Source organism: Pecten maximus, chromosome 3 (assembly GCF_902652985.1).
Source record: "Pecten maximus chromosome 3, xPecMax1.1, whole genome shotgun sequence".
NCBI classification, from domain to species: Eukaryota; Metazoa; Mollusca; class Bivalvia; order Pectinida; family Pectinidae; genus Pecten; species Pecten maximus.
The window spans coordinates 43556385-43575220 of NC_047017.1; the positions used below are offsets into that span (position 1 = coordinate 43556385).

An 18836-nucleotide genomic window follows, 5' to 3' on the forward strand; every position below is an offset into this window, starting at 1 on the left:
CTTGACAGATATATGCGATGTTCAGGTCTGTCATATAAATTTTAATGGCATAAATATAATTGTCGCGAGGCATTTCCCTGTCTATCAAGAAGTTGTCTTGATAATACTAGAAATTCGATCAGTTTTAGATGAAACAGAGGTAAAATGAGCTCAGGCCCGGCAATATTATAGAGCATAAGTAATATACATTATACTTGAGTGAGGCACTACTATCGTGGTTATTACGAGTTTTCTTACAGGATAACAATGGTATATTTACAATCAAACAATCTTAATTATTGATGTAAAGCACAGAGTCAGCAACATGATGTCTACCAGCAAATCTTAATTATTGTAAACGAATGTTCTTATGTTATTTTGTGTCGTTGTTATGTTGTATAAAAAATAATCAATACGTTATTGATATACCAATAAGGTAAAGAAACCATAACAGTATATTCACTTACCTAGACATTTCTGTAAAGCTGTTTCCCGTTTCGATCTTTTTTACAGAAGAGGGACTAAGGATGAACGACCGGTCAGATATATACACAGCGAGTCATAGCGTACACGTGACACCGGCGACAAAACATGTATGTGTTTTCGTTTATATTAGTATAACTAAATTGTCCTTTACGCCTGGTTTATTTGATATGCTTTGTATCACAATAAAAAAAAATATTTTGTTTTGTAGTTTGATTGAGTTTTCATACTTTAGATAACTGATTTATAACATTTTCGGAATGCTTCGATTATTATGATGGTATAAGTATGTTGTTTTAGACACACTGTTATGATGGTATAAGTATGTTGTTTTAGACACACTGTTATGATGGTATAGTTATGTTGTTTTAGACACACTGTTATGATGGTATAAGTATGTTGTTTTAGACACACTGTTATGATGGTATAGTTATGTTGTTTTAGACACACTGTTATGATGGTATAATTATGTTGTTTTAGACACACTGTTATGATGGTATATGTATGTTGTTTTAGACACACTGTTTGCTTCTGAGTCTGTAATTGTGAAGCTACAAATTAAACTAAAACCCTGAATATATTCAAAAATTCGAGTTAAATTATTTCTATTTTTGTGATGAAAAATAGTCGTTGTCGACGTCAGGAGATTCGGGATTTTTGGTATAGCCCATTAACCGTTACTAAAAACCGTCAATAATCTTAAATCGGTAACTTCATGTAGTTGAGTTAATTATGATAAACATTAACCACTTCGGATTCAGAATTTTAAAGAATAATGCTGAACGCTATTCACCACAATGATAACGGCGAATAAAGATTCGCTGTCAAAATCGAATTCTGATAACTAAGCTAACATTCATATCTGACTGTAGAAAGTCTTGTACTACGTTAACTCGAATACTCGGGATGTCCCGAAGGTTTTATTACCCACACGGACTTCCAGAGAACGAGGTTCAACTGTGTTACAAATTTTGTCCCTTCTTATGTAAATTTATGTTCATCGTTTTGAACAAAAATGGGTATCAACATTTATGGTATGATCTCATTGCGAAATATTTTGGAATTAATTACCACAGTGAAATGACCTTTATGATAAATGGGAATTAGGGTTAAAAAAATATCTCTTGGTTTTCGCAATCAAATATTTATTCATGCCATTATAGCCAATTGTACAGAGAAGATAATGTACATTTTGTATTATTTTGAATAAAGTTATGCAGTTGTATAAATGTTGAACTTAAACATTCATTTGATAAAAATATCCTTTTTATGGTGACTTTTCTGGCAGGGTCCCCAGATAATCAACTCGTTCCAGAAACAAAGATTTCTGTTGTTCAAAATCGAATATAATGAGGTTTTCCCTATGAGATTTTACCAAAATTAGTATTTTAATTAGTAACCGATGCACAAATACATTTGCTTGCCATTTCTTCCCATCAGTAAACAATAAGGTTATAATGTGGTTTTCTCTTGATTTTTTTTTATCTCTTACGGGGCCTGAAAGTCGTTTTCTCAAAGGTCGATTTTGGTAAACGTTGTCCCTGTTATAATGTAGGTACCCATAATTCCAAAAAAAAAAAAATATATGCGTAAATTTGCTGGATATTTGATTCTACTCGAGGACTGGTAAATTACTCATTCGGGTGAATTAGGCTTGGAAGTAGTGATGTTTGAAATGAGGATTTTGTGCATATTGAATTGATTATCAACAAAACATGATTGACTAATGCAAATATGTGCTGAAGAAAACTACAAGGGTTTATTTTGATGTGATTAAGTTTCCCACTTAATCATTCTGTAAGTCTGTTCTTCAGGTAACACTATAGACCTGTACCTGACCTACCAGTATAAAACCTGACGAAGAAAAACTTCGTTTATATGTAATGATAGTTTCTATGCCAACGCACATTCAAATAAAACACGAATGCATATTGTATTTGTTTCGAAACATATGAATAATACTTATATGTTTAACTGTTGTCACATACATTGTATACAGGCCAGGTACTCAATAACAATTTTAACGAATGCATATTTTATATGTTTCGGAATATATGAATAATACTTATGTTTAGCTGTTGTCACATATATTGTATACAGGCCAGGTACTCAATACCAATTTAGCTCACTTTATAAATGCGTTTAAAAGGCACTGAGTTCATAAACTGTTTTTTATGAAAGCAATGTGCATTTTACTAACAGCAAATTCTGTCTTTTCTCCAACTCAACATTTATCAGGTAACTGTAATGTCTATTATATCCCATTTACAACTTGTTTTTAATATTGGAGATATGTAAGTTAAATACAATACCTGATATCAATATCACTCATACAAGACAAGACATTGATTGTGTTCGGTTAGAAAGTTGTTTGTCAAAGTAATGTGTTTAGATATTTATCTTGTGTTTGATATTAATGTGTCTTTCCACTATTACACCCGTAATGGAAGCATTTTCTGTTGAAGTTTTTGGAAGATTATCATATTAAGCCCAACAAATCTTAATGGTTTGAGCAATAAATGTAAACTACTCATATTAATTGATCAGTCCATTTATTATAATAAGCTAAATTGATAGTGTTTATAAACAGTTGTTAATTAACGCTTCGCGTTCCGTTGGTATATTACTTATTTTATGTAAAATGATTCCCTTTACTCATCCTTTTAAATATTGGAATGGGATTACCACCACATCCATGTCTTCACGCATTACCAAACACCAAATTCGATCTGAATCCAAACCATTTTTAAGTTGATCTCATGATCGTTTGCGTTTGACGTCATACAGTAATGTTTCTGTTTGTCACGATTACATTGTAAACTTTTGTGGTTTTGATGTAGTGTTACCCCTGGATAAAGAGTCCATTTTTGCCAGTTGATACATAAAATATATATTGAAGTAATGACAGCTTCATCAATTGTAACCTACGGCAAATAAGTCGCTAATCATTTACCTCTGGTACAGATGTTGACGTAATTAGCTATGATTCAACGGCAGTGGCAACATATGTATATACTATATCAAGTTATATGCAACCCTGTACACAAAATGAAAAAAAAAAAAGATTAATTGTATGATTTAAACCCTCAACGCATAATCCCATAATCGACTGATGTGTTAGAGTTATAAATATAGGGCGCAGTAGAAGTATAGCAATATGTTTCAATTTCAATTTCACACTAGGTTTAATTCACAAGTCTTCGTTATCGACTTTGCAGTCCCTTAAATATTATTAGGGATTCATCACGATTTAGTGTTATCTTTTCACGTAAACACGCGTCATCAACATTTATTAGAATGAGATACAGTATAACTGTGTTACAGCAGAACTATGAATACGACTGGTGGGAACAAAACAAAGCATTACACAATAGTCATTGTAGGTGTTTTTTACTGACATTTCTGTCAGACCAATTATGTATGATAAAAACAAGTAAATGATTCATAATACACCACTTAACGAAGAACACAATATTTCTGAATTACAACTATCTATTCTATTGTTAACTCTATAATATCGCTTCAACGTGCATGTATGAGCCCTTGATAAAAGGGCGAGGGTAATCCACACATTATATATCATTCACATGGCTTATCAATCTGGAAACATGTTTGTTGTTAGAGGTCTGTTCTTCTGTGTCCTTACATGGGCTATTGGTGAGTACATAAGAATGATAGATAAAACATTTCAATTGACTGAAATCATAAAAATTGTGGAATAATGCTCAGGCCATGACAATGTGAGAACACTGATGAATGATTTAATCGGTACCAGTTATAAAAGTATCAGAAAAGAGGAATCATTGGCGCTAATTATTTAATTATTCTATTTCTGGAGATTGATGTAAGATTTTCAAATTTTAACTTTATCAAGCTGATTAACAATACATATGATTTTGTTTGGCAGCCCCTGTTCAGAATACACCCCGGAACTACGTAACAATCCGTGCCAATAGTGATATTTACTATGGCAATTTGAGGCGCGCGTGCTACACCGACAGAGGTTTTCTTCCTGTCCTCAGTTCCCTTAGCCGTGACATTACCTTTGATACAATGCTACACGAACAGATCATAGTTGAACATCAAGGGACATATAAACACGTCGCTGATGAATATCTTGGATCTTACAATTGCAATAAAGAAGAAATACACAATGTCACAGGTAATCCATGAGTACAGAATAGTTCCGCCGCTACCTATTCAATGGAAAATCTACATAATATTCCTTGTCATAGTTCATCATAGCGTTGTAGACGCATGGCACATTTTTTTTCTGATTTGTAACATTTCATATGAAGTGCCTGTCGGGTATAGGTGGGGTGTTTGGGGACATTAAAGCTGTCGATTGTAGGTACATGTAAATACAGATACATGGATGAAGTGCTCATTAGCTTATATTTACTGTTGTATGAACCCGGATTAAGATATGAAAATGTACATATTGTTCTTTACAACGTTGCTGGTATACTTGGTCCAATCACAACTGAATAGCAACAGTTTTCACCTTTGCAGGTACTGGCGTTGAGTTCCAAACCTTTGACAGGCAAACTCGAAGATTCCATACTGTCCTGTTGTTTGTTTTCCTTAAAGAACAAGTAAGTTACTTTGATATTACAATGAGTTTCACGAGCAGCATCAAAATAAGATACGTAAACTAACGGCACGAACCTGTTCTTTATTAGATAAACAAAGATTTCATTTAATTTTCTTTCAAAAGTATCATCATGCCTTTACAATTCAAGTTTGACAATTTCCCTTACTTTCGAAGATATCTCCATGGATGAAAGGAATGATTGAACAAACAAATCGCCGAATAACGCCGCCTTCTTTAATTGATAATATATACAATATATGCTAACTCATTGATTTATGAAGAAGTGGCGATGGAAGCTCTACGAACAATTCGGATATTTAACAATATATTAAGACAAAAAATATAAAGTGTTTCTTTTTTCAGGACTTTTTAACGCACCTCCGCAGCAGCATCACGCCTGCGTCATAAATGATCGTGTCTGGGAAACAAACGCCTATCTGTCTGTATTTTATATAGTTTTAATAAATAGTTTGCATTTTGCTTTCTGTGTGTGTGGGTTTTTTTTTGTTTTTTGTTTTTTTGATATCTAAGAATAAGCCTCAGGTTTCCCCTTCCCATCTCTAATCTAATTTGTATAGGATTTATCCTAGGAGGACAAAACAGCCGTACAATATATTCGCGGGGAACTTTCTCTCTGGTTTCCAGACATCTAGAGTTTCTTGGTAAAAACTTCCGTGTGTACCCGGTAAGAACAAATAGCAAAGTATTTAATTCTTTCCGGTTCAACGTTTAAACACAATAAACTATTATGTTTAACAGTATCATGCATGTTTTATCTTTAACTGAATGTAAAACTGCCATTCACTTGTGCAAGTGTTGTATCCTATTAAAACATTTTTGTCATATTGATATTAAAAGCATGTGAATGCATATGGTCTACAAATAAAAAAACTTTTTATGATAAGGAAGTAATGATTTAAACGTGATCTGGAGCTAGTTACTAAAACCAAATGATACATTCGGTAACATGCCATGTAGATATAAAACAAGATTGTCAAATGCAGCAATTTGTACGTGATCAGAACAACATGACCACCACGAGAAACAAATTGGATTACAGATAAATGCACAGCTTTAATTTAATGGACAAATTAAATCAAATGTCAATGATATTTATCATCAAATTGCCCTCCAGTGTCAGCATACTTGTCGTATAATAACCAGGGTAATCTAAAGCTATTTATACTATATCATTTTACGACCATCTGTTCACTTTTGGTCTACGTTCGGTAACATGCACGCACATACAGGACTACTGCTGCTCTGTGTTCTGACAGGGGCCTTTGGTAAGTATAGTTTATATATAAAACATGTAAAAGAGTGTATGAATAGGTCTAATACACCATATGTAAACATCTGACAAGTGGTCCTTTTTATTCTCTCAGAGGTTCAATCACAGTTTATAATTTACCAATCTTTGTTACCACCATCTACCAGAGTCTAGTGACTCGCTAAGAATGAGTGTTTGTCCAGAACGTCCAAGTACCGTTATAGTCATGTTTGTAAATGAGCGAGTTTCCTCGCATCCCCAATCTCATTTTTTTTTTGCGAGATGTGTCCCTCTGTGATACCGTTAGCTGTGTTTAATGTTTAAGATCAGCTCTCGATGTGCGCGTCTAAGAACTCGGCAGCTGTCAATTTGCCAATCTTGTCATTGCGTTGTTGTTAAAGATGCTACCGCGTTGATATAAAGTAATAATGATTGATTTAAACCAAGAAAGGGCTGATGTATATTTTGGCCATGCCAAAAGTTAAATACTTTATGCTATTATCACACTCCAAAAGCTTTTCAACTAGGGGTGGAAAATAATGACAACAAACTCCTAGGTCCCTGTGTGTTTGATAATTAACATGTAAAAATGGAATGTACTTGGCCGTATCTCGGGTATCGAGTATCCCGATGGTGGACGTTGTATGTGTCTATACTCGAGAGTTTAAGTTGGCAAAAAGGATGACAAATACACAAACAGAACATATACGAATAAACAGCAACAACAAAAATAACTACATTGTACTTTTTATGTAGACAAACAAAAACAAAACAAAACAATGCTGCACGGCCAGAAGAACTCTTTTCACTTGTACTCACCAACGCAGCTATTTACCCCTCGTGACTGATTCGTCAACGCAAAAACTTTCTGGTATCATTTTAAACTGTTGCATTCATACACATACACATGTATGTGAAATACCCTTTTCCTTTCATGAATATCTACTCGTCTGCCAATCAACAACCAACAACAGAGGTTAATCTGGTTGGATTAGGTAAACAAACATTATTTTTTGTTCGTGAATTTTTATGGTGTAAATAAGATATATTTTATCTACCGTGTGTGCAATTTTATGCATTTTGTGATAGGCAGTGTATAGGCTGTTGGCGCTGTTGGAGGTTTAACACTGTAAGTGCACCGTTTAGTTGAAGGGAAATAACTCTGACAATTTATAAGTGAAATATATACAGGTATTATCATTTTGATCATCATATAACAAATTTAAAGGAAAAGGGGTATGTAAATCTAAGCGATGAGATCTGTCATTTTGTTTATAAATAACTGCATTCTAGTCGGGGTTACGGCATTTTTCTCTCGCACCGTGTACATTTACTTATATGTTACTGGCGTATATAGTCCACTATCACCCTCGAGCTAAGTGGCATTTGTTCGTGATCGAACTCCTCCCTGGCTTATAGGAGCACTAGAATGGACGATATGTGCCCTTCTGGGAAGTAACCCAAAATAGGAAGACTCGGGTTTAAATATCTAACAATAACAATATTACTTTATCACTTATATTATGAACACACTGTATGTCACCTCACTAGGTATGCATAAATTCTGACCTGTTTACGTCATGTTATTTGTTTTCAGCCCAGAGTTACGTCAGAGGACGCAACTACAAAACTATCCCCGCCAACAACGACATCTACTACGGTGATCTAGCACACATTCAATGGAGCAATGGAATCATGTTTCCAATCTGCAGGCGACTCGACCGCGACTTCACGATAGATTTGATGGTATATGACAGAATAACGGTAAAGCGTGGTGGAACATACGCAGCCACAACTGGTCGGGTGTCCGGTATGTTATACACATTGGAAAAATAAAAACTACAGCGATATTCTTGGATGCAAGGCAATAACGATATTTAAAGGGGGAAATCATGAATAAAGTAGTGCATTATTTCAGGAAAGCAAACGCTGGGAAATGATTAATTAGAAATCGATATCATTTGGTGTTTTCAGTGAAGTAGCCAGCAGCTGCTCTACAAGGAAACCCTTGACGCCGACTATTGCTATAAACTCAGCACAACAACGAGTCATTCTTATTTCATCGATCAATATTTGAAACAATCTTTCAGTAAAAATCTCCTTTTCTTTTTATTTTATCATATGTTTTTGAAAGCACACATTAATTTTAATACTAACATGCAAACGTTATACTACATATGTTCTTCTATAATCTAAATGTGATCAGATTCTGTTCTAGTGACGGTCAGTTTGTATTATTCCAGGTATTGGAGTGGAGTTCCAAGAACTTTCCAAGAACGAGCGAAGCTTCCGTACAATTCTCGTACTTGTATTCCCCGGTGAACAGGTAGGTTTGTTCCTGTATATACTTATATATATAAATGATAAAAGTTTAATTTATATATGATAATTTCAGATTTTGAATTCGAATTACGTATTCCCCAAAAGAAATACAAACGGTGTTAATATAACGTTTGTGTACGTTTTAAGTTCTCTAAAAAGATAACAATTTCATCGCTTTTAAGTGTAATTAAAACAGTTTGCCCATGTAAATCGGCTAATGTTTCTTTAAGAAATCCACTAAAACAGACATACATACATAGCATACAACGTATATCAAAAGTACATTGAATCTTCTTATCGACTCTTAACAACCCAACAACTAACCTACCTACTTAATATGTACTAATTAGCTTTAGTTGATTTCTTTACTTGTTATATAAATACCTTACTGATAGTTATCTTTCTACTTAAACAAATGATACCACTGTTATCATGTTTTGTATATGTCCGACTTGTAGCTTCACGGAATTCTCTCTTTTCAGGAACTTGTCCAGTATCTCCCGTTATGATCTGACGTACGTTTCCGTGGAAAGTTTCTAGAAATGACTGTCAGTACTGCCTGATACTTGTATCTGTGAAGAAATAAAACGGTATCAGCTTGTATTTGTTTCTTTTGATTTAAAGGAGCCTTAGTATGGTAAAGCATTACATGTTAAAGCTGTGATGAAAACCATGATCGATAGACTTTGTATTTGAACCTTTATCATCAACTTAACTCCATATGTCTATATAACCGAGGGTTTTCTCTGTCTACCAAGTCTTAATTCGTAAGAATAGTGACACCGATACCAAATATACGCGAACAAATTCCTTTGAAAAATATTTAATATTCAAAGAAAATTAAAAAAAAAATTGATCGAATCATCTTTAATCTTTTATTCTGAGCCGCTGTATGATGTCCCTAATAACACTGAAGAGTCATACAGAAGCTGTTTGGTGTCCTTAGTAACACTGAAGATTTATAGAAGGCCAAAGTAGCTGTGTGATGTCTCTAGTAACACTGACAAGTTATAGAAGGCCAATGTAGCTGTATGATGTCCCTAGTAACACTGAAGAGTTATAGAAGGTCAAGATAACTGTTTGATGTCCCTAGTAAGACTGAAGTGTTATAGAAGGTCAAGATAACTGTTTGATGTCCCTAGTAACACTGAAGTGTTATTGAAGGTCAAGATAACTGTTTGATGTCCCTAGTAACACTGAAGTGTTATTGAAGGTCAAGATAACTGTTTGATGTCCCTAGTAACACTGAAGTGTTATAGAAGGTCAAGATAACTGTTTGATGTCCCTAGTAACACTGAAGTGTTATAGAAGGTCAAGATAACTGTTTGAAGTCCCTAGTACATTGACGAGTTGGTGAAGGTCAAGATAACTGTTTGATGTCCCTAGCACATTGACGAGTTGGTGAAGGTCAAGGTAACTGCTTGATGCCCCTAGTGACACTGAAGAGTTATAGAAGGCCAACACAACTGTATGCATTTTTATTTTCGTTATTCGGCAAAATCTGTTTATCTATTACCAAATTCCTATTTTATAAACCGTTCACTAATGCGTGTTTGTACAATATTGTAAGGCGCTTTCTATTGTCGCATTCGTCATATTTTCACCTGCGTTACGTCGCAATATATCTGAAATTACACAAGCTTGACTTTGATTTGATATCCCCAAGATAAAAAAGACATCAAGTAAAACCACGGCAGAACCCTATCAATGCAAGTACATCGATTTGTTTATATATTGTTCAGCTTTGAGTTGAACGTAATAACAATCTATAAGTACATTTTACAATTAAAAGATATGTCTGAAATAAACGATATGTGTACGATAATATATAGAATACGTTCAAAACTAACACGTTTGTAAGGAATGAGACTAAATATGTCATTTAGTGTGTTATATCTGTGTTGGTTTACGTCACACGGAAAGATAGTGAGAACAGGTGTCTTGGGTCCACAGTTATCGACCATGACCAGCATGACGAAGGTTCTCTTGTCTCTGGCTCTCTTATCTCTACTAACAGGTAAAGGCACAACATAAATCTATATAATTGTATTTCAGTATTGTAATAATCTAAAGCACCGTATTTATATTTATAATAAATCCTATACAACTGTCACCAACAAAGTTCATCATTACGGTTAGTAATCATGGAATAACCTCCTCGGTATGTATAATATTAATTCCTCAGGTCAATCGTTATTTCATTATCCTACACGTTCAAATAAAAGCATATAAAAGAAGTCATTATTGAAAGTTACAGTTGCAAGCATACAATCGAGCTACATATAGATACTTTATAGACACTTTTAGGTCGATAAATAATGGTATTCACCTGAATATAGGTCGATAATTGTTGATAATACACAATTTATGAATGACACCTGATGTCCTATTTGGGTAGTTTGAATATATTAACTTTTAGCAGAATGGAACACACGATATATAAACAGCATTAACATCATCACCTTGGATATAGGCACCAGACTGAGTTTTGATCTATTTTCGGTATCTGCTATAAAAATCATCCTTCTCAACAATATGTTTAGAGATCTTGTTTAAACTTTACAATAAGGAGAAGAGCTCAACAATGTTACTTCACGGTGTTTATGATTAATGGGGTATTAATGGTTAACTTCATGACCTTATTATCTGTTCATATGTCCCACCTACCAGGTACTTCAGACTTTCTCATGAACACATCATTGTCGAGAGGATGTAGAAGTCGACGGTTGTGAGTTAACATTTAGTATAGGCCATGCACCAAAAGGGCATTGCGCCACTAGAGCTCATTGGAAGCATGAGTATGACATATACTAAATACACGTGCAGTACTTTCTGAAACAACATCAAACTACGACCCTCAGAACCAAGACAAACATCAAATTGTTATTCCAGAAGATTCCGAGAAGAGCTAATGAAGGCTATAACATTTTCCTCGAAACCTAGTGTTCATGGCCGCCTGGCAGCGACAGTAGTTGGTATTCATACTCACAAGCGAGTGTGATTCTACGATCCACGAAAAAAAACATAGGTTAGACAAGTACATAATGAGAAATACATAGTAGTAGAACTGATGATGTCAAAAAGACACCCAGGCGGGCGTATAAAAACTAGAAACTTTGTCGATTATGTTGTGAAAAGAAAAAAATATCAAAGAGTAGGAAATAAGGAGGTGGCAGATGGAAAGTATACATTGAATTTGTAAACAAACGTGAATTACACGATTAGCATCCATTGTGGTCAGTTTACGGGCTGACAGCGAAATATTGTTGACTCCGTGCAAACCACAACAATAGCTGCCGACATATGTTTCAAATTTCATGGTTTAATGAATATAGTAATCAATATCGATACCAAGACATAAGTAAAGTCGTTTTACCTTTATACGTTGTTGGTAATAAAGATTGCAATAACTAGTATCACTGACGAGTCCTGGAATAACAAAACAGCAACGAAACAGTTTAATTTATCTTGTTCTACTGTATCCAACCCTTGAAAGGTGATATTATCTTGTGTGTGCTCTTTCTGCATTTAATTTAACTACTGTTATTTCACCTTTGAATACAATATGTGCGTCTCATTGAATAGTTGACGTCATATCGTGACCGTCTACAGTTCTACTGGAACCTATAACTAGTCATTAATGTTAGGTTATCGCCTGCAATATGGCCGCCGACTTATAACTAATCGTAGTTGCCTCGAGATTATTTGTAATGTATTTGTCACAATTTTACCATAATGACTGTGCCATTTACTAAAAATAGTAATTTCCTGTATTTATAAAATCAGCTGAAATAAAATCATTTTCGTTTCCTCTTGATCTATGTTAGCCTATTAATGAAGTATGACAAAATGTGTATCAAAAACCTTAAAGATTTTATTTATTATTGCATATCGGTAGCATCTCGATGAGATAAACATGAACTCTGATAAGTTGCTATCAGTCGGAAGTATGTAGAATATCCAGATATACAGTTTGATATATTTTACCTATCCTTTCCAGATATACAGTTTGATATATTTTACCTATCCTATCCAGATATACAGTTTAATATATCTTACCTATCCTATCCAGATATACAGTTTAATATATTTTACCTATCCTATCCAGATATACAGTTTGATATATATTTTACCTATTCAGATATACAGTTTGATATATTTTACCTATCCTATCCAGATATACAGTTTGATATATTTTACCTATCCTATCCAGATATACAGTTTGATATATTTTACCTATCCTATCCAGATATACAGTTTGATATATTTTACCTATCCTATCCAGATATACAGTTTGATATATTTTACCTATCCTATCTAGATATACAGTTTCATATATTTTACCTATCCTATCCAGATATACAGTTTCATATATTTTACCTATCCTATCCAGATATACAGTTTGATATATTTTACCTATCCTATCTAGATATACAGTTTGATATATTTTACCTATCCTATCTAGATATACAGTTTGATATATTTTACCTATCCTATCTAGATATACAGTTTGATATATTTTACCTATTCAGATATACAGTTTGATATATTTTACCTATTCAGATATACAGTTTGATATATTTTACCTATCCTATCCAGATATACAGTTTGATATATTTTACCTATCCTATCCAGATATACAGTTTGATATATTTTACCTATTCAGATATACAGTTTGATATATTTTACCTATCCTATCCAGATATACAGTTTGATATATTTTACCTATCCAGATATACAGTTTGATATATTTTACCTATCCTTTACAGATATACAGTTTGATATATTTTACCTATCCTATCCAGATATACAGTTTGATATATCTTACCTATCCAGATATACAGTTTGATATATTTTACTTATCCTATCCATATATACAGTTTGATATATTTTACCTATCCTATCCATATATACAGTTTGATATATTTTACCTATCCTATCCAGATATACAGTTTGATATATTTTACCTACCCTATCCAGATATACAGTTTGATATATTTTACCTATCCTATCCAGATATAGTTTGATATATCTTACCTATCCAGATATACAGTTTGATATATTTTACTTATCCTATCCGGATATACAGTTTGATATATTTTACCTATCCTATCCAGATATACAGTTTGATATATTTTACCTATCCTATCCAGATATACAGTTTGATATATTTTACTTATCCTATCCAGATATACAGCTTGATATATTTTACCTATCCTATCCAGTTATACAGTTTGATATATTTTACCTATCCTATCCTATCCAGATATACAGTTTGATATATTTTACCTATCCTATCCAGATATACAGTTTGATATATTTTACCTATAGCATACAGATATACAGTTTGATATTTTACCCATTCTATCCAGATATACAGTTTGATATATTTTACCTATCCTATCCAGATATACAGTTTGATATATTTTACCTATCCTATCCAGATATACAGTTTGATATATTTTACCTATCCTATCCAGATATACAGTTTGATATATTTTACCTATCCAGATATACAGTTTGATATATTTTACCTATCCTATCCAGATATACAGTTTGATATATTTTACCTATCCTATCCAGATATACAGTTTGATATATTTTACCTATAGCATACAGATATACAGTTTGATATTTTACCCATTCTATCCAGATATACAGTTTGATATATTTTACCTACCCTATCCAGATATACGGTTTGATATATTTTACCTACCCTATCCAGATATACAGTTATATATATCTTACCTATCCTATCCAGATATACGGTTTGATATATTTTACCTATCCTATCCAGATATACAGTTTGATATATTTACTCATCCTATCCAGATATACAGTTTGATATATTTTACCTATCCTTTCCAGATATACAGTTTGATATAGTTTACCGATCCTTAAGATTTCTGTATATTGACATTAAGTGGCCTTACACTTGATATTGTATCTACGTCTTCTAGTGACGTCATATGGAGCCCCGGAACGTCGGGGCAGTTGTCTGAGTTACTGTGGGCCGTACGGCGTTACCTGCCCCGATGGTTACGAATGTAGAGGAAATGGGTGTGGCCATCAGTGTTACCGTCCAGCAAATTATGTACAGCCCGAAGGTTTGTTACATTTACTTTTATTTGTGGTTAGTAAATAGCTCGTATGTAAACTTATGGACCGTACAGTTTATGGTCGTTGAGCCTATTTTCTGATCAAATTAAAAACAAGCCAGATAAATTGTCCGCATTTTAATCTAGACTATTACTAATACATGAAGTAAGATATTGGTAATTGAATTTCTGATTGTTAGGTGTTAGGCTCTGTTGGCTGACACAATAGTTTGTCGTTACTAGTGAGGCAATTTTGGAATATGCACACGCACATTTTGTTCTTTCGTGTTAAACTACCCAACAGCTTGCTAAATTGTTCTCGAAATGATTCAACCATGAGGGTAGTGAAGCTAATTTTGATTAACTTCACTCCAGCATTATCTACGACGCCAAAATTTTAAATTGAGTAGTTGTGTGCTCTTTTCTGCGATTCATCTTTCATGAACATTAACTAATACTCTTTTTGAATCGGGTTGTATTGCACATTTAAGTTAAACACTAATAACCGCACGACAGTTGTCATTTCAGAATGAAGGACCTTGGATACTTATATTGTATTGTCTATATACTTACATTGTATTGTCTATGTAGCTACATTGTATTGTCTATATACTTACATGTACATTGTATTGTCTATATACTTACATTGTATTGTCTATGTACTTACATTGTATTGTCTATGTACTTACATTGTATTGTCTATGTACTTACATTGTATTGTCTATATACTTACATTGTATTGTCTATGTACTTACATTGTATTATCTATGTATAGGATGTGTACTGACAACATGTGCCGTACAGTGCCCCTTTGGATATAAAATGACCGCCAGTGGCTGCGACACGTGTCAGTGTGATTACTCCGCCATGACAAATTTAGGCTAAGCACAAGATGGAAAAGCCAAGGTAATAAGCCATGATATGCTTTAATAGAAACAGTAGCCACGTTTTCGTCTGATTTCCAATATTGCAAAATGATCTTTCCAAAATCGAAGTCTTTAGATAGAGTTATATGTTTTCATTTGTGCAATTTGCAATCTAAGACGTCTTACGGCCACTTATGTGTGGAACTGCTTTCATTTAAATGCTATATTTGTTGTTGAGTGTCTCGGCTTATTAAATATTCAGAAAGCATTCTCTGCATGATCTTCATGCATTTGGTTAGTATTTATGGAAAAAAATATTTGCCCGTACTCCTACTATAGCAACAAGGTATAACACTTGAAAATCCGACAAGGCATCACCTGTGGATTGGAAGAAGGCTATCTATCTAAGAGTTGTTTTAAAACGGTAGTCTAATTTGAACAATTTTAGTTTAGTATTGTTTACAGTTCTGTCGACCAATCAGATTGCCGGTTGGAAAACAGCTCTAAATTATAAAGACTTGTCTACTTCCGTTCCACAGTCAATGCATCTTCGGCTATCACGACCGCCTTTGGTCCATTTTCTCATCTTTAAATCATTTTCAAACGGCAAAAGAATAACATGTAGAACAAGGGTACGTAATTTCGCACAGTACGTAAATTCGCAGAATTGACGATTTTTGCGTTTTTCCTCCAAGTGGTCGAGGGCTGTGCTTTTTTGTTTATACATGTATGGTGACTAATGCCAACCTTTAGTGGAACATTTACCATTTTAAGTACATCGTTTCAGATTAAGTTTGTTTTGAAAACAAATTTTAACTGATACGACTCTCTTCCGATAACATTGATACCGGATGATTAAATATTTTATTTATGATAATCCCAGTTGTTGATTGGCATGCGAATTTGCAAATATTTAGGGAAAATATCATTTGATCAATTTATAAACAAAACTGAATACAAATCCACTTAAGTAAAACTAATAACAGCGCTGACCTGCAGACACCCCGTCATTTTCACCGCCTTGTTTATATAACCTCCGTAGGGAGCGGTCATTATTTAAAGCAAAAATGGCGGTAAATTGACACTTTCCAATTTTACATTATTTTGTTTTTAAAGATTTTTTTAATCATGACATTGGGCTTAATCTTAGTTTAGAATGTTGTTTGTCTATAAAATGGCTGAAAACTATTTTTACCAACAAAATTAAAGAAGTTAGATGGGTGTGCGAAATTACGTTCCCGATCGTCTTCAAACCCAGCAATAAACACAAGTTAACAACAGCTCCCATGCGCAGTGATACGTGTGCGCATATCAGGTTGCACACTTGTATGTTACGAAGCATTTGTACATCTAACAATGCGAGGTTTTCTTTCTTGATTTGAAATTGATTTGATGGAAATGTATTTAAATACATACCGAAAGTGTGCGAAATTACGTACCCCCACTATTGTAATTTAGGGAATATAAACCAAGGTACGTTACTGAAATCTATATTTGACATTTTAGTCGGACTAAACTTAAATTCAAAATGAGTCGAAACTCACCCCTTACTTCCGACTTTTAAAGAATTACAACTTGTTAATAGAGTAGAAGTAGAGCTATTTTTCTATAGTTACTATTCACATGCAGATGTCTGTAGTTAAACTATGCAATGTGTAAACCTGTGTGACGTATTTGTAATGTCAACGCTGATTGGCTCGTGAATTTCAAGTAACCAATTAGCGTTGAGATTGCAAATGTGTTACAGGAAGATGCGATGCTGAAACTATCAATGTGTATTGTTTCGTACTTCATTTCCAAATTTTCTAAATATTGTCATTATTTCCTTTCAGAACGCTGATGCTTCCAAATACGAAGGCGCACACATTTCACTTGTGGTCATTATAGTACTTCAATGAATAAAAGTATAATTATTCAACAATACGATTATAGATATGGGTTTATTATAATCTATTTCCAACATAGGTCTTCTTATCAGATTCCTCGTGTCAAGGAAATATTATGGAAATTACCTACAATATCATACAAATTAAGAAAGCTGTTCTAGAAGGATTCTTATATGATTTTAATATTTCAAATTAGACACGTTTAGAAAATACAGCGCATTTCTTAGGTCAATGATCCTACGACGGTCCTACTTATCTACATCCTGCATCCCCTAAATCCAACATTCCCTATATCCAACATTCCCTATGTCCGACGTCCAACATTCCCTATGTCCAACATTCCTTAACTCCAACATTCCTCTACGTTCGACGTTCTACATTCCTCTACATCGTACCTTCCCTACATTACCCTATTGGAATTTTTAAAAAAAAACTTTCCTTAAATCTTGCAATTAATTCCTTTGTGTGTAGAAAGGAAGTTCCTAAAACTAATTCATAAGGAATTGATGAAAATGAGGCCTGGCTTCTTATACTCTACAAAGTAACCAGCAAGACAGCAAAAAACTAAGAGAACGAGATCAAAACGTTCCTTAGAGGATAGCTTGGTGTACCACCTACCTTCTCCGGAGTGAGTTTGTAAACCATAACAGCGAAATGTCGGTGTTTAGCTCGTCTCTTCGAAGAAGAGTGAGAGCTTATGTTGTCACTCCGGCGTCGGCGTCGGCATTGAATTTTCAAATGTAAAGTTTTTGGTGCATGCAAGTGTTGAAATGCATAGTAATTTTTGGTAATATGGTCCCTATGGGGGTTAAACTATCCCCTGTCGGTGTAAACTAAACGATTTTTTGGAAAAAAAACCCAGATTTTTAAAATTTTTTGGACTTAAAATATTTCTGCGTTAAGTTTTTGGTGCAAGTGTTGAAAGGTATTAATACATCACTTTATAATTGTATTAGGGTGCTGATAATTGGCAGTAGAGTCCCTCTGGAGTAAAACTATCCCCTGCCGGAGTTAAACTAAAAGATTTTTTTGGGGAAAAAAACAGAATTTTGAAATTTTTGGACTTAGAATATTTCTGCGTTAAGTTTTTGGTGCGAGTGTTGAAAGGTATTAATACATCACTTTATAATTGTACTAGGGTGCTGATATTTGGCAATAGAGTCTCTGGAGTAAGACGATCCCTTCCTGGATTAAAACTTTAAAAAAAAGATTGGATGTTTTCTTTTTAAATCTGTGTTTTTTTGTTTTTGTTTTAAAATCTTTGGACTTTGTGTTAATTTTATGTTGTGAGTATTGAAAGGCATAGTAATACATGATATTAGGTCCCCTGTGGGGGTT

The 18836-nt window shown here is 33.8% G+C and overlaps 1 protein-coding gene and 1 long non-coding RNA gene across 2 annotated transcripts; both read left to right on the top strand.

Annotated features, from left to right (window-relative positions):
- Nucleotides 1-6212: 6212 nt before the first annotated feature.
- On the top strand, nucleotides 6213-9251 carry LOC117324292. The gene is made up of 4 exons (XM_033880076.1): nucleotides 6213-6342; nucleotides 7924-8136; nucleotides 8570-8652; nucleotides 9131-9251. The coding sequence occupies exons 1-4, from the start codon at nucleotides 6291-6293 to the stop codon at nucleotides 9155-9157; spliced, it is 375 nt and encodes a 124-aa protein (XP_033735967.1). The 5' UTR covers nucleotides 6213-6290; the 3' UTR covers nucleotides 9158-9251.
- A 1313-nt stretch (nucleotides 9252-10564) lies between these two features.
- Nucleotides 10565-17543, top strand: LOC117324293. The gene is made up of 4 exons (XR_004531955.1): nucleotides 10565-10665; nucleotides 14609-14755; nucleotides 15522-15652; nucleotides 17445-17543. It is a non-coding gene; the product is annotated as an uncharacterized LOC117324293 (long non-coding RNA).
- The last annotated feature ends 1293 nt before the right edge of the window (nucleotides 17544-18836 follow it).

What these genes read in the sequence shown, in the direction of transcription:
- LOC117324292 (XM_033880076.1), top strand. Translation starts at nt 6,291, where the DNA reads ATGCACGCACATACAGGACTACTGCTGCTCTGTGTTCTGACAGGGGCC. An exon ending in TGTTCTGACAGGGGCCTTTG is followed by an intron (nt 6,343 to 7,923) that starts GTAAGTATAGTT and finishes ATTTGTTTTCAG; the next exon opens with CCCAGAGTTACGTCAGAGGA. An exon ending in CACAACTGGTCGGGTGTCCG is followed by an intron (nt 8,137 to 8,569) that starts GTATGTTATACA and finishes GTATTATTCCAG; the next exon opens with GTATTGGAGTGGAGTTCCAA.